This window comes from Tachysurus fulvidraco, chromosome 2 (assembly GCF_022655615.1).
Source record: "Tachysurus fulvidraco isolate hzauxx_2018 chromosome 2, HZAU_PFXX_2.0, whole genome shotgun sequence".
In the NCBI taxonomy this organism is placed as follows: Eukaryota; Metazoa; Chordata; class Actinopteri; order Siluriformes; family Bagridae; genus Tachysurus; species Tachysurus fulvidraco.
Genome location: NC_062519.1, coordinates 32577961 through 32602351, shown reverse-complemented (window position 1 = coordinate 32602351; position 24391 = coordinate 32577961). Strand labels below are relative to the sequence as shown.

Below are 24391 nucleotides of genomic sequence, written 5' to 3'. Positions count from 1 at the left end.
ATGTAGATATTTATTTTTTTTAAAAAATAAGTGTTATTGATATTGCTGTAAAAAGTTAAGAATCAACATTCCTCATTTCGTAACAAACGGATTCTGAAATGTCAAATTTATTTAACAAGATAAAACATTAAATTAAAAAGACAAATTGTTAATTGTTTTGTAATAAATTCTGTTTTTTTTTCTTCTGGGTCTGAAGTGCTTATTATTCCCATGGGTCTTTTTCTTGGTTACATCTTTTCCACTTGCTTTGTCTCTTTCTTTTGTGCTCTTTTTCCATCTTCCTTTTCCATTTAATTTCTTGCTCTAGGTTTTTCTTTTTCACTCTTCTTCCAGTCTTTATTACCCCCTTACCTTTCTTTATCTACTTTCTTCTTCTTAATTTCTCTCTTCTTCTACTCTTTATATTACATAAAACGATAAAAATTGTCATTCCTCCAAGTAGGACAACATTTAGCATAAAAAACTATTTTAAAACAATCAAAATTTAAACTTGCTTAATAATTAATCCTTAGATACAAGCCACAAAATCTCTCATTCAATTATAGTTCCAGGTTGTAAAATTAATCCTCTAAGTAAAGACACTCTGCAGCCTGGTGATTAAACATAAAAAACACAAGAGATCCACATCTCAAAGGTCTTTTTATTGTAATGAAAGAAAATAACAGAAAACTCTCTCGTCATATGACAATAGAGCTATAAGAAGTCAGAAACATATAAAATAACAGGGGATCATGTGGCGGACAGTACGTGAAGAGGTGCATCCTGGGATATGAACAGCCTCTAAAAAAGAAAAAAAGTGTTAAAGCTTTTTTATAGGCATCGTAAATGAACTGTTTAAAGTGGATTTTAAATGGTTCCTAGTGTAAACTCAGGATCTGCTTACCAACAAAGAGAACATTCACTCGTCTATGTACTCGAATGGCTCTGGAGGCTCAGGCTCCTGCTCCTCCTCTTCTATTTTAGGCCCGTGGGCAGATACTGGCTCCACAAGCTCCTCCTCCTCCTCACTGGTGTCCTTCAGAATGATAATACCACCTGTGTGGAGCTGAAAAGTACAGAATATAATCAGACTCACAGAGACAGCGAGAGAGAGGTATCCTGCCTGATTTTATGATTTAATAGTCAGGTTGAAATCATGTCTCAGTTTCACTAAACAGTTCAACCTTGAACAATCCAGGTTGAAATCCATTTTTCAACCTGAAAAATCCTCAACAAGCCACAGCATGAATTTGACTGTTTAAAGTAGAGCAACAATAAAAGTGTCTAAAATTACGCTAGACACAGAACTGTTTAAAATAAACATTCCAGACTTTTTTCTTCAGTTTTTTTAGGATTTAAAAGCTGGTTAAAATAGCAGAACTTTGTTCAACTGTAATCTTCAGTTAATTTCTCATTCTACTACTATTTGCTAACTACTCAGTCAGAAAAGCTCGACCTCATCCATTAGCATTCAGGTGCTTTGATGTAGCTAGAGTTTGAGTGTTTTTAAGTTTCAGAATGCAGAGCTGTAATTGTGTGTACCTTTACTGTTTTATTAAAAAGGAACACAGGCTGTGGTGTGCATTTGGGATGTAAATAGAATTACATTAGTGCACTAGTACAATAGTGTCAGGCTGTATTCAGTCAGTTTTTCCTCGAACTTCACCACGCGTCAACTTTTTAGAAAATCGCTCAGTGACACAAAGCACTGCTGACCAATCAGGTTGCAGCTCAAGGAACAAGTGAGGAAAAACAAACATGCTGAATCTTGTTAGTGAGTGAACATGGACATTTACAACAAACCTTAAGAACACTTTATTGCTTATAGAACAGTTAAAAAGTGTCTCAGTTTAAAGCCGGTACTTGAAACAACGTCCCCCCAAAAAAGGAAAGCATCTGAGATCTAAACTTTACCCAAAGCTTATTTTTGCAGTCTATATTCCTGCTTTATTCCTACTTGCAGCATTTAAAAAAAATCTTCTCTAGGGGGAAAAAATAAATAGATGAACGCATTTCCCTGACTGTTCTGCTAAACATATCACATCCCACCTGCCATCAGGAGGAGCTCTGAGCACTGCTGAGTTATGGACACTGCAGGAAGGTGATGTTTTTGTTCATCTAAACATTATTCACAAAAAGACAAGAAAAAAAAAACCTTTGCAATACAAAAATGGAGTGAGTCCAACAGGCTAACTGTCTGCTGTATTTATTTGGAGACATTTAGTGCAGTGTCACTGTACTCTTCTAAAATTCTGGGCTACGTCGATCTCAATATTTACGGCGGAAAACGATCAAATATTTACAGCAGGCGCACGTCCAAGGCTTTATGGGCCGGTTGGCCAGTTATGTTAAGGGTCGGTTATGTTTTGGTGAAAATGGCTGTGCGTGTGTGTGTCTCACTGGTTTAAATGGCTGATAGCGACAGCTCTCAGGCATGGTTAGCACTCGGAGCTGTGCTGGCATCGCTCTCGCTGGATTCTCCAACATCTGGAAATTAGGCTCCTGTTCCTTCTTCTTTTCCTTTTCCTTTTCCTTTTCCTTCTCTTTCTCCTTCTCTTTCTCCTTCTCCTCATCTTTCTTATCTTTTTCAGCCTCCTGTGTCTCCTGCAGTGAACACACCAAACACACCATGAACACATTAAACACACCATGACAACCCTGGACATTAAAAAAAAAATATTCAATACCATTTGACCGTAACGGTGGCTTTTCTTCCTGCTGAATGTGATTTTTTAGATTCACTTTAAAACTTTTTTTCTCAAAGTTCTAAATGAGTTCAAAGCAACATGCATTGTTTTCTGGATATAATGTAATGCTTCTCTAAACATACTTTCTCAGGTAAGCAATTAGAGACTAAACAAGCTGAATAAACCCACCACTTCCATCTTCTCCTCCTCCTTTTCCTTCTTTTCTTTCTCTTTCTTCTTGGCTTTAGCAGTGATAGACAGAACAGCAGTGGAAACCTGGAAAAAATAAATGTTTAAGGACTTGATCCGGATTTAACTTGGTTCAGAAAAATAATGCAAATAAATGCTGCCATAAAACACGTGTCATGCCTTTATAGCAAAATAATACAGTGGAGTTACTGTTATCAGCCAAAAGTGGACTATTGTTCTATAACACCACAAATCAAAGGGTTTGATTCCACTTATACAACAGCAAAACGTTTCGGTTTATAGTTTCCAATGCTAAACACTCTCCTTACAGAAAACCTCAACATATAAACAAATTCTAAATGTGCCCATGTGAATGTTTCTATATTAACAGCTCAAAGTATTAAGTGTATTGGAAAAATGCACATGTAATAATAAATCTGAGCAGCTACACATGCCAGTGGTGATGTTAAAGAAAACTGACCAATCAGAACCCAGAAATCAACAGCAATGCGAACACAGCAAATATGAAATGCTTCCTTGGACTGAGATCAGAGTTCATATGTTAGCAAGTTTCTGATCTGGAGGATTTTCTCACCTTCTCCTTCTCTTTTTCCTTTGGAACTTCCAGAGCTGGAGGATAAGCGAAGGTCGAGGGTTTACAATTGGACCGGTACTGCACTTTTGGCATCTGAGGGGAGAGAAAAAAAAACCCAACAACAACATTTACATTTACAGCACTTGGCAGACACTCTTATCCAGAGCGATGTACAAAAGTGCTATCATTGAATATCATCTCTGGTTCACTAGGTTACAGATTTAAGATACCAGTGAGCATGCTAGCCAAACAGAAATTACTAAGAAAAAACATGCAGTAACACCCCACTGTTTGACAGGTTCCTGAACGGTTTAAACAAAATCAACAAACTCAAATTTCCTGGCAGAAAACCAACTCCGTGTATGAAAGACGAGAACGAATGCCTGAATCTGCATTGTTCAGTTATACATAATGGCAACTTAAAATGAAATAAACACGGACAGTGAATTCATGAAAATTCTTTATACTATCTGAGATATAAATTACATTGTGGTGTAATACACAGAAACTGAATATGAATTTAAAAAATAAATGTGCAATTCTCTAAATACAGTAAATATATATATATATATATATATATATATATATATATATATATATATATATATATATATATATATATATAAAAAGAAAAATTTATTTATTTTATTTTAGAAAAATGTATTTATATTATTTCATTTTATTTACATCCCAAAAAAAATTAACAGGTTTGGATTTATCAAGGATATTTATTCGATTAAAATTATTGAAATGAGTTAAAACACTTGTTTGACAACTAATAAAATTCTGTCTACAAAAGATTTGAGTTGAATTTCTCTGACAGTTTCTGATTTTTTAAAATTCTTATTCATGGCCTTACAAATTATGTTTCATTGTTTCAGTACATTACATGGAAATATATTTAGGAAAAATATCTAGCTATGCAGTCATGACATTAAAATGACATTGCTATCTGTTTGCTTTATGGGGTGCAAACGTAGGAGCCAGATGGATAGGTGGGTTTCTGCTCACATTATTATTTACAGCCTAATGGGAGGACTGGTGGAGCTCAAAGTAAATTAGCTGAGGAGAAGGTGGGGTTTGATCTAAAAATGGCTTTGCAGCTTATCATAGAGAAATGGAAACAAGAAAAGAGTCATATTAGAACATTAGTTTCGGGACATTAATTTGAAATCAAAGTGGACAAGACAATAGTGTGTGTGTAAGACTCTGTATTTTAAATCATTCACATGCTTCCTGTTTGGAAGCCTTCAGGATCTTACAACTAGGTGTGTGCTGAAACAGATAACTGCCTGACCTTATCACTTCTTACAGTACAATCAATCTGGATGTGCATGGATGGAATTTTGACAGCTTGCGAGTTCTTAGGAAAGAGAGATTTAGTTCAGACACAAATGCTATATAAGCCATTTTGTGTTTTCTCCCATGACAAAATCTGTACCAAGTTATTTGGCGAACATGAAATTTACAGAAAATGAAAAATGGAGAGGCATCTTTTGAATATCTATAGACCTGGGAACTCTATACATTATTAAGCATTTTTTGATATTTCAATATTTAAGAAACTGAACTGTGCTTATTTACAGGGTTTTATGGAAACCAGCAGGATCCACAGCTGGCACTCAGCTATAGGTAGGCTATTTATGACAAGAAATGTTCACATGCTCACCTTTTTTCTGGAAAGATAAAATGTTATATACAGTATTTAATAATTTAATGTAAACAAGCAGCAGCTTGCTATAACTTTGTTGACCCTTTTCAGCTAAAATCTTCTGTGGCTGCTATAATAAATACATTATATCTAATGGGACCCGAGTGGAACATGGCCCGACAGACTTTATTTCACATTAATAAACTCAAAACATTCAGAAGTAACAGTGTTGGCAAAGTCAATGCATCTTTAAAAGCGTGAAAATCGAGCCTAGTGTAGATTTTAATCAAAACCTAATCAACTGTTGATCATTTTAGATTAATCTACTGTTTTTTTCTGGTAGGGAATAAACAGACTGCTCTGTTGGTGTATTTTGAGTGATCCTAACTCAGCAGAGAATGGTGATATTGAGGTGTCCCTGTGTAAATTCAGCAATTCCATATCCAACATAAGTACATAAAATATTTTACATTAAGGACCTTTTAGAATGCTTTCTTAGTCCATTTAACAAACCCAAATCAGTCAAAATGAGTCATTTTGATTAATCCGGTGTTCAGAACTTTTAATTTTGTTAAACTAATGAAAATGAGAAACGATGACTACAGATGATGTGGAGATGTGGAAGAAGGCATTGCTGAAAAAAATCTCTAAAAATCTGCTCATTGGCCAGAAAAGAAAGAAGTTTGGAAAGTGTGTCTTGAAAACACAAAAATCACCTGAGCACAGAGAAAGTGGAAGATAAAGCTGGTGTTTTAATAAAACTCCTGAAACATGGGGAAAGAGAACTTGACATTGTTACCTTCAGGTCCTTATTGAGGCCAATGATGGCAGTAGGTGTGAAGGACAGAGACAGGAAATGAGACAGTGGAAACCAGAACCAGAACTGAGTGAACACCAGCAGACCCACGATGGAGGGCATGTGCGTGTGTCCAGTCCGCGACTGCAAAGAGATGGTCACATTCCGGCCACCTATAGACACAGAGAGAGACATTTCAGCAAACTGATCTTCACAAAACCCCCAGAGATGTAAAAAGGTATCAGAGTATTGCTTATCCTTAAAATGCTCTTTTGGTTGGTTCAGAAGGTTTTCTCCTCACAAAGTGTTTCAAGCAGAATGTTTTAATTGGATGTTAAAAAACAACCAACCAAACAAAAACTAAATACCCTTGTATATCCAAAGAACATTTGTGCAACTTTTTTGATATGTTACAAATCCCTAAATATTGTATCAATAGTCCTGTACTAAATGATAAAGGGTTCTTCAATACGGGTACAATTTTTAAATCATTTTAAATAAATAAATAAATAAATAAATAAGCCTTCTCAATAACCTTTGAGATTTTTAATGGACTTTAAATAGTCCCCTGACAGAAAAACACCACTTTATTCATACACTGTTAGAACATTTAAACATTTTCTGAAATGTAATCCTTTTACTGTAGGGTTCTACATAAAACCTATAAAAAGGTCCAACCAGACAGACAAGAACAGAAACAAAATGCACATAAAATACATTTAAAAGTGCAAAAAAGTCTTTATATAAAAACCTCCAACAAAGTAGAACCCTCGAGAAGGCTAGGTGATTAGCAATAATTTTGGAGTTTTGATTACACACATCCAGCTAATGCACACAATAAGAGAAATAGGTTCTTTATGGGCTCATAACTTTCAAGAATGAGTTTTCTAATCTAAACAAGGGTTAGTGAGAGGATGAAAACATGGCTGTGATTTTTAGCTTCAGACTTTTGGACCATTTGTGACCAGCATTAATCTAATTATTTTATTCATAATGGATCAGTCAGCACTATTGTTCCACACAAGGATGGATAAAACAGGAGGACATTTCAGTAGAACAATACAACGTTGATCTCAGGGGCAATGAAATTTCTGTCACTTCCTGTCTAGCTCCTGATACTGAATTTCTCTGTTAATGAGGGATGTTGTACAGATCGAGGTTAGCGCTATGGAGAGGAATGATAGAATAATACTTCTCCCTCTGGAGGGAAATGGATATAGAAAAGGGAGTAAGGGAAGGAAAGAGGTGTGGATCGGTTCATTATACTGTGAACAAAAGAGAAAAAAAAAAAAAAAAAAAAAATCACACAAAGTGTAACCTTTACGAAAACGTTCAATTTGTTTCAAATCAAAGTGACCAGACAATAGTGCGAGCTTGACAGGGAGTTTTAAGTCATTTAAATGCATCCTGTTTTTGGGATCTTGTAAGCCAAGAGTGTGCTGATAAGAGTTTTAGCCTAGCCTTTAATTAAAACAATCTAATAAGCATATGTAACCAGGGATTGTGTTTATAAACCAAATGCCACTGTAACCATTCGGATCACAGGAGACTGGACATCACCACAACCGGTCAGCAGTTTTCTTTTAAAAAAATCACCACAAAAAACAAACAGAGCACAGTTTTTAAAAGCAAAATCTGACCTTAACCGATCACAGCACATTTTTAACAAAAAAGGTCCTTAACCAATCACCTTGACTAAGTAGTGAGTACTTTTTTTTTTCCTCAAAAAAAAAAAAAAAGGAAATAAATAAATCACTAGTCAATCAGCAGAGTTTTCTGAACATCACTAGAACAATGGAAATAGTTATCACTTGGTCATGAACTGTGTAGTATGTCTTTGTTTAAGATTAAAAAAAAAAAAAAAAGGAGATACATCTTCATTCAGCTCTTTGGTGTTTTGTAAGGATTGAGCATTGGGGTCACATGCTCATATTTGAACCGGAACATAAAGTTGCACAATATGTTTTCCTTCAAATCCTAAAAAAACTGGTAACTTAGGCTTGCTTCTTCCAAATAACATAATGGGAAATGTATAAAATATTAAACATTACTGCTTTTTTTTTGTACATCAGATTTTGCAGCACATTTATTTCTCACGAAATTCCAGCTCTCCAGATGTGAAAATTCCAAGTCTATTTACTGAAACAATTGCTTCTTGGGTCCAATATTATTTCAAATAAGTAGTGACAGATTTTGAGAAGTGCCAGATCTTCTGAGAAGGTTCTGTTACCCCGAGTCCAGAACCAGAGCCAGGATATTTGACAAAGCTGAACGCACAGCAGCACAGAGGCTTGTCTGAGAGGTTTGGCAAACAGAAAATTCCTCATTAATGAGAGCAGAACGCTGCTGCAGGAGTGCTGATCGTTAAACGACATGTGACATTAAACATGACTACAGAGAAGCAACCCAAACACACACACTGTGAAACACTCAAGTATTCATGAGTGTGAAGGTCAAAACACCCCGGATTTACGGGATGCGATCTCGTTAATCCGCTAAATGACTGCGTTAAAAAAAATTTTTGTGTATTATATTATAATAGAGATCCAACATTCGGAGTCAAAACGTCAGATTGCTACTGAGAAAGCAGGGCGGTGATGTTCGTGTTCGGAATCTGTACGACAATTCTCTGATTAATTATTTCACTCATCATTTCAGTCAATACACTTTTCTGAGATATAGTATTTTCTCTAGTTTTAATAATTACAAAGTGACTTTAAAAAAAAAAAAAAAGCCAAACCTTTAAGAGTGCCATCATTACAAACGGCACTGTGTGAGGTACTTACCCGCGTCCAGAATGCCCTGTGCTAGAATGGCCCCAAATTTGGCCATGACGTCGTCATGCTTGTCATTTATCACTTTGGCGTACAGCTGCCTGAACTGATTAACCTACGAACAGAAAAGAAATATTCAACGGAGTAATTGACCCACAAAATATAAACGCGTCTCTCCTAAATGTAAGGAAACTTGCAGCTTTCACTCTGACTTACACGAAGCATATACACCTTCCATAAATCTAAAATAAACTTTCCCATGCAGACAATTTCAGCATAATCAATGACTTCTTTAAAGTGTTTATGTGGATTATCCACCTGTGCCACCTGTGATGGAGCTGTTACTATAGAAACAATAACACATTGATATTAACTTGTGATGTGTAGCTATACTAATGTCCATGTTCTTCTAAAAAAGTTACAGAAGGCTTTTTGACCAATCAGAAACAAGATTGCATCAATGCTAAAATGAATTTCAGTGGTAGTAAAATAAATACTACCATGTGAGCCACACCCTTTTCTTGGTGATATAAAACTGTCGGAAACTTGGCTCACAGTGAGCAAAATGCTTATTTGTCATAGCCGCATTATCCGCTGTAAATGCAATGCACACTTTTTTAACACTCCATAAAAGCTGTAAATCAAAATTTTATGTCGCTGTAAGAATTTTAATAAAACCGTAACACTTGTAAGCATGTTAATTATGCTGGAAAATGGCTGGAAAATTAGTCAACTTGCAAACCTTGTAGAATAAAACCTCTTCTGTAAAGAGTTTAAAGCACAGAACCAACCAGCTCTGAGATGAATCACACCCTCATGAAAATGAGTTCAAAGTGTGAAAAATGGTGAAAAAGTGACCCATTAATGTGTCATGAATAATGTCACCTCTTTTTCCCACCCTGTTTTATACTACCTTGTATTTTGTATGTTTACCTTGGGGCAGGTGACTTCACTCTGCTGGATCATGATGAGGGCCGAGGCGATGAGAGCCCCTTGTCTCACATAGTTGACCGGGTCGTTGGTCATGGGCTCCAGCAGGTTTATTGCTTCCTGTACATACATACATAACATGAAGGAAAAGAAGATACATTTTACTCACCCTGAAATACATTTTTAATGCCAGATTTGCAAAATTAATAGATATGAAATAAAAGTTGTGACACAAACAATGATATTATTTTTATTATTATTAATTTTGTGGCTATTTGTGGAGGGCAGCATGGTGTTGTATGTGTACTTTTTTTCCCCTCCTCCTCGATTTAGTTTTGGCCGATTTCTACCCACCAGTCAGCTCAGCCGATCACCCAACAGCTGGAGAGGTTGAAGGCTAGTATGTGCTTCCTCCAAGACACGTAAAGCCATTCAAACGCTTATTTTCATACTTCTGTTCATGCTGTCACTCAGGACAGCATAACAAACTTGGAGCAAAGTGCTATGTGCCCTCTTTGCATACATGAACTCAAATGTGTGCACAATTGACTACTGTCAGTCTAATTGATAGTAGAGCGAGAGTTTAACCTTCCCACGCAGAAAAGTATCCACAATTATTTGTCATTTATAATGACAGATTTTGAATAACAATACATTCTTACATATAATTTAAGGCTAAAGCTACTAAATGTTCACAACCACAGAAAAAAAGGAAAGCATCTCAGAGCCACAAAATGATTGACGGTGAACAAAAGAACCCACCTTGTATCCGGTGCCAGCACAGCAGATCCCCAGAGCCATCGCTGCTCCACAGCGGACATGTGGGTTGTAACTCTCAGACAAGAGGGACACCACGCTGGGACACTGCTCTGGAGTCCTACACACATGCACACACTCATATAACCGTCCATTTTTTAAACAAGTGCAGCATTTAAACATGCAGCTAACAAAAAACGTTTGCGACTGACCATTTTTAAAATGAACTAGTTATAATTTTTAATCTTGGTGTTAGCTAGCTTGCTAACACTAGCTATGCATAGTTTTCATCTCATTTTTAAAAAGCAAACGATCCTTTGTTTTTTGGTTACTATTATGAATACCCAAGACAAAAGCGAATCATGTCCCAAAGCATTTCCCCTTCAGTGAATCTGCTTTTCTTCTGCTTTAGCTAAAAACATAAATTCCATGGCCCTCCTGTATCACCATAGCAAAAAGTCAAAACTAATAAATGTTACAGTGAAACCCAAAACACCGCTAAGAACGTTTTGCTTTATCAGAGATGCACACTGCCAAACGTACAAAGGAAAATGTAAAGAAGAGATTGACCGAGTCTGCGGTTTTAAAAATCACAAATTGATAAAATGATCTAATATTAACTGAGCTCAACTAAACCTCGATCAGTGTCCAGTGTGGAGTAAATCCCAGAGTTCCGCTTCCTCATCACATTTTCCTGGCTCACGTCAAAGCAGCCATTTGAAGTAAGAAAAGAGCCTCTTCACGGGTTCTTTTGTAACTTAACTCAAATACCTTTTACCAACTCTCCTAAGTCAAGACAGATGTTTCAAGAAAGTTTCTTTAAACAGTTTACACAAGGTGATTACAGTTCCACCGGCCCTCCCTGTGCTGCGATGAGGATTAACAGAACGGAGCACGATCTATTAAGAGCTCACACTTTACCAAAGGACCGAGGTGCCAGGAACTTAATAACACATGTCTCAATGAAGACTAAAAGAAAAAAAATTCATCATGCTTGGTTGGCTCTAATACTCCTACGCTGTGGTACAGTTTATTAATCTGCTGGCCTGGATTGAGAGGGCGTGCCATCTGAGCAACTTCATCATCAATTACATCCATGAAAGTCACCAAAACTGGGCGCCAATGCCGTGGAAATGTCTCCTTCCACTGAAATTAAATTCTCACCTCCGTCACATAGTAGCCATAAGCATTACCGCCGTTCTGCTCTGTGAACATGACCACATTGTGTTTGCTTTTCTTCTCTCCATTTGTTGCTAAAACTCAAACCCAGAAGCTTTTCCATACTAAATTCACATATCCTTCTCCTGAATCTCATCCACACTACACTGCAAAAATGTCACGTTAATACGTCTCCACGAAGAGAACGAAAGTTTTCAGTGAAAGACGAGGGACATTCTTGTGTGTTTAAACAACTGCAGCAGCTCCCATTTTTGACAATAAAATTGATGAACTGATTTGACTGAGCAGAGAAACCACAACACGTTTGCTGCCAACTCTGAGCTATAAACACACAGACAGACACACACACCCCGCGTTCAACTGAGCATGGATATCTCTTAAAGTCTGTTTGTGCTAATTAAAACTCATGATGCAATTTACATTCAAACCGAAGCTTGTTGTGATGGATGAAATTTGGCTTGGGCACTTAAATAAAGTCGCCAAGAAGAGACAGACACAAAATCTTTTTTTTTTTTTTTTTGCATGCCACATGCATTGCATAGAAAGTAAAGCAAATATCAATTCCATAAATCAGTTATAAGATTATATTAAGATTAAGAATATTTAAAACTCCAAAATCTGTCTTCACGTGTGGAGAAGGCGACTGTATTACTGCCGTATCCAAAACACAAGTAAATCAATGTGCCAAGCTGGAGGCACAGTCGCATGTTTCATTCTGTAAGTCACCCAATTCTGAACCTGGATTAACTCAACAGATGTTCAAGCTGGGAAAATTACTTTCAAATGAAAAAACGGAGTCATTAAATAAAAGGTGGTCTTACAGGTTTAGTGCCATGAAGAAATCACTGCTAATAACTAAAATCTATTTACACCAATGTGGGGTTGAATTCTGGATTCTGATTGGTGTTGAATAATTTTTTATCACAGCTCTGTGTAGTGCAGCTGCAAATCACATGTTTACATGAAGGTGATTATTTTAATGTTATAATATCTATAGTAACAGCTCATTCACAGGGACCAAATAAACAGATTAATAACCACTGATCTGTTGACGTTATCTGTAAGATGTTTATTTAACGTTTATAAAGAGCGACTCCAGCATTAGGGCTTTGTGTCTGAAATGAAACTGTAATTACATTTGTGGCTTCTCAGGAACATCACAAAATGCTGAGAAACAACAAAGCATAAACTCCTCTGTCTTGGAAGAAAAAAAAAGGAAAAGAGTGCAGAGAGTGTTTATAGCTGCTATAAACGCAAAATCATTTATTAGACTAGCATGGGGATTTGTCCAGAAGTCTGATACTTATAAACTTCTTTCATTATGTCATCATCTGTTGATTAATGTTAGGCCTAATCCAGAATCTGAACAAAGACATTCACATATCAAAATACAAAAACAACTCTGATCAGATCGAGTTGTTAAACACAGACTTGTTGTCTTATGAACAGAAACAGTCTGAAATCACTTGGAAGCCTGAAGTTTAAGCCATTAATACAAACTATACCGAACTGGACATTTACGGAAATTTACCTTTATGGTATTTTTTTGAAATTCAGTGTGTTGAAGTTTGGTACTGTTCACTCTCACAGTGCATTTTCAGGACGAAGTGAAAGGTTCCTTTCATTTCCTTAAGAAGGACATTTACACAGTGAGATTAACTTGTCCAAAGAGGAAAAAAAAAAAAAAAAAAAGATGAAACTCGAGTATAAACTCTTGTGGGGCATCACCATTTCCAGGTCTTCTGATTCATTTGAACTCGATCTCTGAACGGCTGAGTCACGTTACTCTACAAACAGGATCAGCCGCCAGAACGCCTATATCTGGAACATTTCAGAAAGTGCTCGTAAGGCTGTTTTTGTCTGCTTTGGCTTTTGTCTGCTCTCCTCTTCTAAAAATTCATAAACAACAGCCAGAGGCTGACACACGCCAGGAGTGAGCAGAGGAGCGTTAACCAGACACGGTGGCAAAATGAACAAACAAAAGGAAGTCCTCGACTAAGGAGTTATGCCTCCACTTGTAACAAATGGATATTAACATGCAACAAAAAAAAAAGAAGGAGAGCATGCTAGAGTGGTACTTTCTTCATGACATAAATCTGGGACTTTATCCTGTGTAACTCAATAGCACAAATAAGAAAAGGAGGTTAAAAATAATTCTCTAGAAAAAAATAAATAAAACAGATGCGAGCTGAACCAAATATGATCGTGAGCAAACAATATGAAGTAGCAGGTACTGGGGTTTCTGTTGGCAAGGTGTGCAGCAGATGTGAAAACAGGAACACTGAGTAGCTTTTGCATGTGTGGGTCTTAGATATATGAAAAACTGATCATTAGTGAAGCTCATGTCCGGCAATTAAATAGTAAATAATAATTAAAAAAAAAATCTTCTGAGGAAAAAATAAAGAGACGCAAGGCAAATGAAACTCACTTGAGTAATAAATAAATAAAAACACATTAACGTAAATCTTTGATATGCATTCACTTACATGAAGTAATAAATGTAAGGTGATGGTGAGGATACCATGAATTAATTAACTTTTTTTTTTTAAGAAAAGAACAGCTGATATAATGTATAAGAAATTCCCAACAGTTTAAACCCCTGTATTTCTCCCCCTGGTGTGGAGTGCACAAAATAGAATAAACAGTTGATCTGCCGTGTTCAAGGAAATTACCTCCCAGAACCGCTGGCAAAAATCCAGCACAGACACACACTCGCGTGCTTTCTAAGGCAGTCAGAACGACAGAGCAAGCAGAGGAGTGCAGAACCAGAGAGCGAGGAGAAGAAGAAATGAGGAGATTAGTGCTGCAGGAGGTGATGCGAAACGAAGAAAAAAAATGGACAACTCTCTTCTGCATCTTGTGCTGAAAGATTTAAGTCTCTGGGTCACGTCCTACAAAAAAAGTTCAAACTCTGGTATCTCATTTTCTGAGGGCACTTATAAAAACGTGTAAACTAAAGAAGCAAAGGATCACAGCTTGGGAGGTTCTAGATGAGTGAAGACGACACGGGGAAGAAGAAAAAAGGCATGTGGCATAAGACTAAAGAGCAAGAAGTGCTGAGGGATTCGAGGTGAAGGTAAGAAATGTTTAAAAAATGTTTAAGGTTGTTATGGTTAAATTAATACAATGTGGAAAGAATTACACACAAGTGAGTTTGAGGTTCGAGTCTGAAACCAATTAAAGAAATGAACCGTGCAACCAGTAAAACACTGGAAATAAGCAAATAGTTTAGAAATAAAATAAAAAAAAAGAAAAGAAAAAATGTAAGATAAATAATATTAATAAAACTAACATTTTTTTTTATCTGTCAGATTAACACCTCTGATAGTTTGGATATATTAAAAAAACAAAAAAACAAAAAAAAAACCAGTGCATTATGGTAATGGAACATATACGTTATATTAAATTGACTCTTTAAACCAGTGTGCACACGAATAATAATGGTATCATTAACACTAACCAGCAAAACAATGAATCAAAAGTGAGGGGAGGAGAAGAAACATGCCATCTGTCCTAATTTATCAAATTTCATTAAAACACGAAATGGCCAAGTTCATGAGCGAACAGTGATTACTGCAGATCTTCACTTCCTTGCTTAATTACTTCTCAACGGTCTAGAACTAACGACAGTACGGGGAAATTGGACATGCTTTATAATAATAAACGTCGAGTCGAAACCAAGATAAGGATGTCGGAGGGACAAGCACTGCTCTGTGGAGAAAAATGATAAAGAAAACTGGAAAATAACAGAGCAGACGACTTGCGTTTGAACCGTGACTAAAACATGGTATAGTGAAAGAAAAAGAATGAAGATGATGAAAGGACTTTATATTCTTGCCTGTATATATGAAGCACAGTGTGGCAATACAGCAGTGTTGACTCAAATATCTACCATTTAATATCGCTCATTATACATGATGTCAAAATACACACAAAAAACAAACAAAAATATTAATCTGGATTATATTTGGAATCTTTTCTACAGATTGTATTCAACCATTTGTGTTCAAATGTATAATTTTTTCTTGGTAAATTTTCCCACATTTGATTTAAGTAATTACCATAAATCTAGATTTCTGAAATTTTTCCACTGCACCACAGACACACAGATCATAACTAGTAGAGTGATTGTGACATTTGACCATCCCCAGCTAGACAGAAACATGACCTGGCATAAGCAGGAAGTACATTATCCATGACCGCTATGCTAGGAACTGGTTAACTTTGTTACTGTGATGCAGCATGTTAAATGAAAATGCTCATGTGTGCTGCCAGTTACTTGAAAACTTACACAAACTTCGTATTGTTGAGTGTTTTCTACGCTGTAGTGTTAAGCTACTGAAATCTGCATGATTCCTCTCAACATGTTAGTTAACTTTAAGTACGGAAGCTTATAAAACTGTATGGTGTTGGTTTTTAGTTTAAATATAAGATTACCAAAGCAGTAAAAATTTTGATTTTAAGACAAAAATGTTTGTTACGTTCGTTAACGTGCCAATAAAATACAGATGAAAGCTGGAAACAGTTTCATGCATATATAACAGATAAAAGTTTTCAGGAAAAAATATTCTGTGATGCACTATTAAGTAAATAATTCTTTCATGCAAAGTTTTAAATTAATTAATTAAATATACTGCTTAGTAAGATGCATGTACAAATGTGTTCATATTGCATCCAAAGAAGAATAAGGCCCAAATTATTTTGAACAAACAACTGCATTTCCCACATATTTTTACTCTGCTGACGTTTTCTCTCCACTGAAACTGTGCCATGTTACATATTTGGCACTGGAAGCTAGTTGCCGTGTATCGTTTGCTGTTCATTCCTCCATCCCCTCTCATGCACTCACTGTCTGTGTCCGTAGTGGGACAATGCTGGCCGAGCCCCAGGAAAAAGACACAGCACATTGTTCTTGGTCCAAGCGAGCGAAAGCAGCATGTCTTCTCCCGATGGAGAGAAGCTGCACTGGGCCTCGCTGCTCTTCCTCATGGCCATCCTACCCACTATCGGTGGAAACATCCTGGTCATCTTGGCTGTGTCGCTGGAGCGCAAACTCCAAAATGCCACTAACTACTTCCTCATGTCTCTAGCTGTAGCTGACCTGCTGGTGGGGCTGCTGGTGATGCCCATTGCTCTTGTTACCGTCCTGTACAGTAAGTCAACTCTGTACTTCACTTCAGCTCACTTTACAGCTCCATTTACACATACTTGGTTTTATATCCTAATAACTACAAAAGCTTTTATTTTGGTTTATGAAATTGTGACAGTGAATTAAATAATGTCTTGCAGTTATGCTTCAAATAAGTGAAATGAGTAAAAACTGCCTGCATTGTGGTTATAGCACAATTATCAATGATGGCAGTGTGATGAAGTGCCATTACCATTACCCACCTCAAATCAGTTCCTATACAGCACATCCTGGAGTGTTTCATTCCTTTTATTCCACAGTGACAATTTTTTTACATTAAAAAAAAAAGACATTTACAGTTAATGTTGTGGAACATCGGTCAACTCCTTTATTCTGAAGATCTCAGAAAACTGTTACACCTTTACCTCTGACCGTTACAAAGTGCTGACACTGGAGACTTCATCAATAAAATGTTAATAAAAGTAAACACCTCCTCACACAAACCTTAACCGTATAAACCATTTTAAAAATCTGTGTTTACGTGGAGAGTACAAGTCCCTGTGAACGAGCTGTTGGAGCCATAGAAACAATACCATTAATGTGGCTGTAAATTTAGCGTGCCTGTTGTAAACGTAATTTACAGCTGCGCAACTGTCAGAGCTGTGCGTCTAGAAAATTAAATCAACAATCAAACTGTTAAAAGTAAACTGTTCAGCAAACATACAGCAGCAGAAAAAAATGTATGAACCTTGATGTATGAAATTGTAACGTAATCAAGTATCAAAAATATATGAAAAAATCCTAGTCTCAATTCCATCAGAAAAGTAAATTTTTTTTTTTTAAGAATCTCTTTAAACACGGTAGTTGAAACGAAGCTATGAATTGCTATAAAATATGCTATAAAAGGTCAGGATTTTAAAGCCAAAATAATAACGTACATTGCTGACTGTGTGGAATATCTCGATACATAGATACAGAGACATAGACATTTAGTACCAACTAAATTCTCTAGCTATATGGTTCCTTTAAAATTAGACGAGTGGACGAGCCTTGGCATGTCTTTAGTTCTGTAAAATTCTCTTCCATGAGTCACACAAGCTATGTCTAAAGACCTTGAATGTGACACCAGTTGGAGAAAATCAAACTGGATTGAACAAAACAGGATTCATTGATGGAAAAAAACAAAAATAATTCCTAAAATTTCAGGAATGCAAACAAATGCAGTCACACTCTTCACTGAAAATCGATCACAGAGGGTACCGCTAGCATCTGAAGTCTTATCTGAATTCCACAGAATTACAGATAACGACTCAAAGCAAAAACATAACCCCCAAAAAGGCACCGGTACGCAAACACAGCTGTCGATTCGGCTAATCTAGGCTAAATATGTAATCCTTGCCAGTTTAGCATTCCGCTCCGGTGCAGGAATCCTTCTCATCAGATTAGATGAGATTTGATGACATGTGAGCCAAGTCACTGGTGAATGAGCCGATCTTTTTGGGTTTTGAAAATCAAGTATTTTATCTGTATAGCAACCATATGCGAAGCTGAATCCATGGGCTCATGGATTAAAGGATTAAGTGAAGAGAAATCTTACCATCAGCCAGTCCACAAAAAAATGGGAGGTACATAAGCACCAGTGATATAAATGTATGACACCATTACAGAACGTTTCAAGAAATATGACTATACATTTTGGTGCAAGAGTAGCTTAAAGATTCAGTGAATGAAAAGAGCAAACAAGGAAACTGATAAAAGTGGACATAAGAGGAATCAATCATGTCTGCATGATTGAATCACGTGTCATTTATTTAAAACAATGCGGCAAAAAAAGTAATGAGGCAAATTATCACGAAAGAGAGAAACAGACAAAAGTTTGAATGAAATGAGTTTTAAAATGATCAAGTTAGTTTAGGCGGTCATACTGGCACAGGGCACATTTTTGCACTTAGTGAAATAACTTATCATTTTTTTTGACAGAAAAACATGTTGGATTCTGAAGTTTCAAATCTCCTGGCTGAATTGCTTGGGTAAAACAAACCAGAGATAAGCAGAGAGACACAGAAGAGCTGGAGATTTTTCCATAATAAAACACAGTTTTATATGCAGACAAAATTATAAATAATCAAAACCCTGACAAAATAAGCAAGAGCTCTCCCCAATAATTATTCATCTTAAACAGGTTACTATACTGTACCTTTCCTGGTCAGTGGGGTATTATACTCAAGGATATCTTTTACCTGGTAATGAGCAGGTACCTTTAAAGTATTACTCAGAGTTAATTGAGATCCAGTTCTATACATTAAATATTATTATTAATAAACTACATTGGACATTAGGTACTTGAGAAAGTACCACCCCAGAAACTTTTTTTTCTTTGCTTAAATGTTAATTAATTGTTGGAAATAGAATCAAATGTACAGATTTATTTCACAGACTATTAAAGAAAAATGACATTATTAAAATAATATTATGGCTATATAATGAAGTACAAGAGCCTTTCCATTTATAGGTACACTGTAAGAGTTTTAACTGAGGTCTAAATGGACTGTATTTAAAACTAGAAATGCTTCAGCAGTTTGTCGCAAGCTAGAGCCACACAGTTATTTAAGCTTTTTTCCTAAAACGCCAGAGTGAGCAATAAAGAGGTACCTAGAGAGAGAGAAATGGCCACATCTTTTTCACAAAGGAGTTCACTCGTCTGTTTTAAAGGATTTTCGATGGAAACGAACTCTAAATGTACCAGAAAGCAAGAATTCTCAAGGGTAATTAAATCATATTAGCAAGACAGAACAAACGATAATGAATGGCTCTGGAGTGCAATGACTGCTCATTTATCATGTGTTACTGGACACACAGGACGGTCTACAGTGCCTTGCTTAGTGTTTATGTCTGCCTGGACGTTTGAGGTCATTATTCAGCAGCTCCATGTTGTAGCTTTTATTTTCTGAGGTGTTGTAAAAACTTCCAGCATGAAAACATTCATGGTTATGTTGCAAAGAAATGGAGGAAAAACGAAAGTAATTTGTAAAAAAAAAAAAACAAGACAGTTTAACAGCACCATTGTTGTCACTCCAGTTTGAACAGTTATTCACTAAATCGATAACAACAGCATTAATGTGATTCGGGGCAACAAGTTTTCTGGCCTGTTATCTAAAAGTGGAAAAAGGACATTTTAAAAGTGCATATTTGAGATATTTAACACAGATATAGTTTATACATTCAAGTCTGTCTCAAAGTATTTCCATAAGAAAGATTGACAGCATAAAAATGTCACTAATTTTCTGGTAAAAAAAACAGTAACTTCTTTTGAAAAGGAAATTTTATTTGCAAATTGATGATGAATGCCTTCAAACAAAGGTTTAAAGTCAAAAACATCACCCGTTAAAGCCTAATCCCTTTTTAAGCAAACTGCTAAATAAAAAAATTGCCTGTGTGTAGAGCAGAAACAGAGCTCCATGTCCCGACTCCACATCTGTTAAACAGGTGAAAACAGGACTGTGTGTCGACACCTTGAAATATTAAATGGTTCCATGTCAGGGTAAATATGGGAAAGCGAATTCAGACAGGGTTCAGATTGCTGTAAAAGGACACGAACAGAGCTAAAATCATAAGAATATACTGGGGAGAATAATCTTATATAATCACCTCTTGTATTCATCAGGGATGAGGGGAAATATTTATACGAGAGATTTGAGCCCCAGTCTTCTGGCAGAGACTATACTTTTACATTCTGATTAGGAAGCAAAGCTTAACTTGCCTTTGCTTTTCTCAGATCTTTTCCAAAATCTGATCTAGCATTTTTTGATGATCATGGGAATCAATTCAGTGAAAATATCTTTAGTAGAATCTATGACTAATTTATTGCCCTAGGTTTACTACTGTGTGAATTTGTCTATTAATTGAGAGAAATTTACATTTGGGCATTTATCTTTAATAACCCTACAATTTGTAGCTGCACTACTTCTGAAGCTGATCTTCTGGAAAACTGCCCAGCACTGTGGTGCAATACCTTTAAACACATTTTACAAAATTCTCTCATCTGACCAGTGATCAATACTTTGCATTTCAGATTCAGCATGGCCACTTCCTGAGTTCCTGTGTCCCATCTGGCTATTCCTAGATGTCTTATTCTCCACAGCGTCCATCATGCACCTTTGCGCCATCTCCCTCGACCGTTACATCGCCATTAAAAAGCCCATTCAGCACAGCCAGTACAACTCCCGAGCAAAAGCCATAGCCAAAATTGCACTCGTCTGGTTGATATCAATAGGTGAGCTTGCAAATATCAAGTTGTTTTTGTGATTTAATGCATGAAAAGGAATAACGTACAAGAGCTTTTCTTACATAATCTTTGGAGTTTCCTTAATTAGTGATGAAATGCTTACACCAAGCAACAAATGCTTATTTTCTTTTGCTTTTATCTGATGATGAGAGGACAGTTTTAGCAGGATGGCTGTTTGCACCACTTTTATGTAACTGACAGTTAGTAGCAATATACAAGCTTGTGTTTATTTAGTTGCTGCAAGGAATAAAACACTTGCCAATGCAGCCTCAACACATTTCTATACACAATAGATTTCATATGGTCCAAGCCAAGAGTGCTGGAGAGGTGTTAAAAGAATAGCACAACCTACTGATTAAGACTAAGAAAACTATTATCTTTTGCTTCCAGTTGCATAACTTTGGTTTATAAGATGTAATAAGTGAAGTCAAGAACTGTATGGATCCTTGAGCATTTAGATTTATTTAAATCAACAATTCTTGATAGTGGACCCCAGACTTCTGAAACTGCCTTCAGATAAGCAAAACAATTACCTGTTAATGATAGGGCTTTGTTATGTAACTGTTTTGCCCTGGAACAAGACGAGACGACAAGTCTTGCTCGTTAGCAAAAGTTCCAGGTGATTATTTTGACTGTGTTGTCTGGAACACTGTGGCGTTTGGCGCTACAGAGTTGTGTTTTAGATCCATGAAAGGCAGATCTTGTGCAGTGTCACTTCAATAATGACCATGCACATCATATCCTTGCTTATGCTGAAGGCTTACAACTTTGACAAAGCAGTGTTACTGAGAAAAACCAGACAACGCAAGCTAAAGTTATGGAAGCCAACATCAGTGGAATGGTATGTTATTTAAAGATCTACAGCCAATAGTATAGCAACATTTCTTTAAAAGAGATTGATGGTTGGTTTATTATGTAAGCCAGTCTTAGTGTCTCAATTATCTGAATGATTTTAATGATCTTTCTCTCCAAAAGGAATCGCCATACCCATACCCATCAAAGGACTGCAAAGCTCAAACCATTCAATAAACATAACTTTCAACAGCAACCACACCTGCCTGTTGACAATAGAGGGCTTTGCAGAGTTTAAATTATTCGGCTCTCTGGCGGCCTTCTTCATCCCCCTCATGATCATGATGATTATATACCTGCTGACGATCCAAGTGCTGCGCAAGAAAGTGTATCTCCTTAGATCGAGGGCGAGTCAGCAAGTCAACAGGCCCACGGTATGCACGGTCTTCCAAAGAGAGCAGACGGTTCCATCGTCACCAGAGAAAATCAGTACGCTGGATTCTATTAAAAAGGACCATATGCTACAGCGAACACTCCCCATCACAGGGAATGAGTTTCCGATTCGGAGACTGTCTACCATTGGAAAGAGATCTATACAAAATCTGAGTAATGAACAGCGAGCCTCGAAGGTCCTTGGGATTGTTTTCATTTTGTTTGTGGTCATGTGGTGTCCATTTTTCATCACCAATGTGACATCGGTTCTGTGCATGAGTTGTAATGTCAAACTGGTTGAGAGACTTTTAGACATTTTTGTGTGGGTTGGTTACGTTTCTTCAGGCGTCAACCCTTTAGTCTATACACTTTTTAACAAGACTTTCCGGGGAGCCTTTACACGTTACATCACATGCAACTTTGGCACCGAGAGAGCATCCAGAACGCAGCACAGGAACCTGACCAAAAGCCCTTTCCACTCTTCTGTAGCAGAAAACTCAAAAATGTATTTGAAGCATGGGATGATGAATGGCATTGGTCCTGTAGGGTACCAGAGTCCTTTGCGAAGAAGACCCACAAACATTCAACCCTCTAGTAGTGTCATGCTGGATACTCTTCTTCTCACAGAAAACGAGGACCACAAAACTGATGGAGTCAGCTGTTTATAGCAAGCTTTGATTTCATGCATACAAAAAACAAAAAAAAAACCCACAAACACCCCCAACAAAACCTAATGATTTAAACTGCTCAATCTTGCTCCTAGACGTCAAAGAATTGACAGGCATTCATATTTCACCCTTTTGCAAATAGAAATGTCTGTATTCGATACTGGAATAATATGGATAAAGGCAGGATTGTAAAAAACAAGGAATGTAAAAAATGCCAGCTATGTGCAGCATGCAAAAAACAACTGTATGAATGTCATGGATTTATGGAAACATACAAAGGTTTTTCCGATTATCTTAGTGATGTTAAAGGTCTCATTTATGATTGATACTGGAATAAGAGGATTCTCTCCATTTACAAGATGCTTAACCTGTGGAATCATCTTTGGGATATCGTATGGCCTTTTCAATAGCTTAAACAATTACTGAAAATATTTGATCCTCGGATCAAATTTTAAGCTTTAAAAGATGCTGTTCTCAAACTTGGGCGGATTTGAACCGTAACACTTATCATTGGGTAGTACCTGCGAACTAACTAGCCTAGCTTAATGTCTAGTGTAGAATTATTATAAGTAATGCAGATGAGGTAAAGATTTGTATAATTCTGGTGAAGAGGCTGTTTGCCTTCACTGTAGTTTTGGAGGCTGGAAAGTAATTCGAGCTGCTCATGAGACTTGACTGCATGTAGCTGCAGTTAAAGAGAGAATTTCAATTAAATCCCAATGAAAAATGCATACATATAATTACACTGGAAGTGAAATGTCTTTTCAATTTAACATCTTCATACATAAAAATTCCCACAATAGCAAGAATGAACAGTTCATTCTTTCGCCATGTTTATTTTCCTCATTTGTCATGTGACTTGTGACCTGGTTGGTCTGAGTGAAAACAGCCTTTCTATACATCAGCCAAACATTATATTGATAATATTGAATTTTAAATGAATATTTTTTTAAATATGTTCTGGAGGTTATAATTTCTAATCCCAGGAGTCTCATTTGGGCCTTGATCAAACTTACTATCACCTGACAAGAGAATGTAATAATAATACTCTGATAAACTCATTTGGTCACACATAAGCAGACTATAAACCTTCTGATGGACATGCTACAAAATATTTTTTATATAAAATGACTAAATGAACAAAATAGAATAAAAAGTGTATTGATAATTTTCATCTTCTCATAACTCACTTATGTTATAAATGTGCAAACCTGATCTTAAATGACAAGACATTTTCATGCCAAATTCAGCAATGACAATGTACATACGTCAGATTCTGCAAAACGTTCAAACATTCTATGAGCTAGTCTCAACTGTATACATAATTTGTGTATATTATTTCATGGTGTACCAAAATGGTGAAGAATGGCACTTTTTTGGATGCATAGCATGTTGTCATGCAGGAATTCTGAGCATTCACATCACAAAGGTAAGCTTAAATACAGTGCTCAATTCCTATGAAAATATGTTGGGTTTTTTTTGTAGAACCTGTTACATTATTTATCTTGCAGTTTTAAGATTAGTTTGATCCCACATCAGATTTGGAATGA

General features: G+C 36.4%; 2 protein-coding genes across 2 annotated transcripts in view; one reads left to right on the top strand and one right to left on the bottom strand.

Moving 5' to 3' along the window:
• Positions 1–622: 622 nt before the first annotated feature.
• psmd1 (proteasome 26S subunit, non-ATPase 1) overlaps positions 623–24391 on the bottom strand; it is a 35939-nt gene continuing 12170 nt past the window's right edge. Inside the window, exons 17-25 of the mRNA XM_027157247.2 lie at positions 10364–10478; positions 9605–9721; positions 8684–8786; positions 5901–6070; positions 3451–3543; positions 2856–2942; positions 2380–2583; positions 884–1045; positions 623–780 (exon numbers count right to left, since the gene is read on the bottom strand). Of these exons, the coding sequence (XP_027013048.2) occupies positions 899–1045; positions 2380–2583; positions 2856–2942; positions 3451–3543; positions 5901–6070; positions 8684–8786; positions 9605–9721; positions 10364–10478 (1036 nt within the window). The 3' untranslated portion in view covers positions 623–780; positions 884–898. The remainder of the gene's footprint in view (positions 781–883; positions 1046–2379; positions 2584–2855; positions 2943–3450; positions 3544–5900; positions 6071–8683; positions 8787–9604; positions 9722–10363; positions 10479–24391) is intronic.
• On the top strand, positions 14290–22994 carry htr2b (5-hydroxytryptamine (serotonin) receptor 2B, G protein-coupled). The gene is made up of 4 exons (XM_027157516.2): positions 14290–14612; positions 16401–16689; positions 20737–20937; positions 21925–22994. Exons 2-4 carry the CDS (start codon positions 16473–16475, stop codon positions 22839–22841), a joined length of 1335 nt encoding a protein of 444 aa, XP_027013317.1. The 5' UTR covers positions 14290–14612; positions 16401–16472; the 3' UTR covers positions 22842–22994.

Bases quoted from the DNA above. Each gene is read 5' to 3' on its own strand.
- htr2b (XM_027157516.2), top strand. From the start codon at position 16,473: ATGTCTTCTCCCGATGGAGAGAAGCTGCACTGGGCCTCGCTGCTCTTC. The intron at 16,690-20,736 runs GTAAGTCAACTC...TTTGCATTTCAG, and splicing joins TCTTGTTACCGTCCTGTACA to ATTCAGCATGGCCACTTCCT. The intron at 20,938-21,924 runs GTGAGCTTGCAA...TCTCTCCAAAAG, and splicing joins CGTCTGGTTGATATCAATAG to GAATCGCCATACCCATACCC.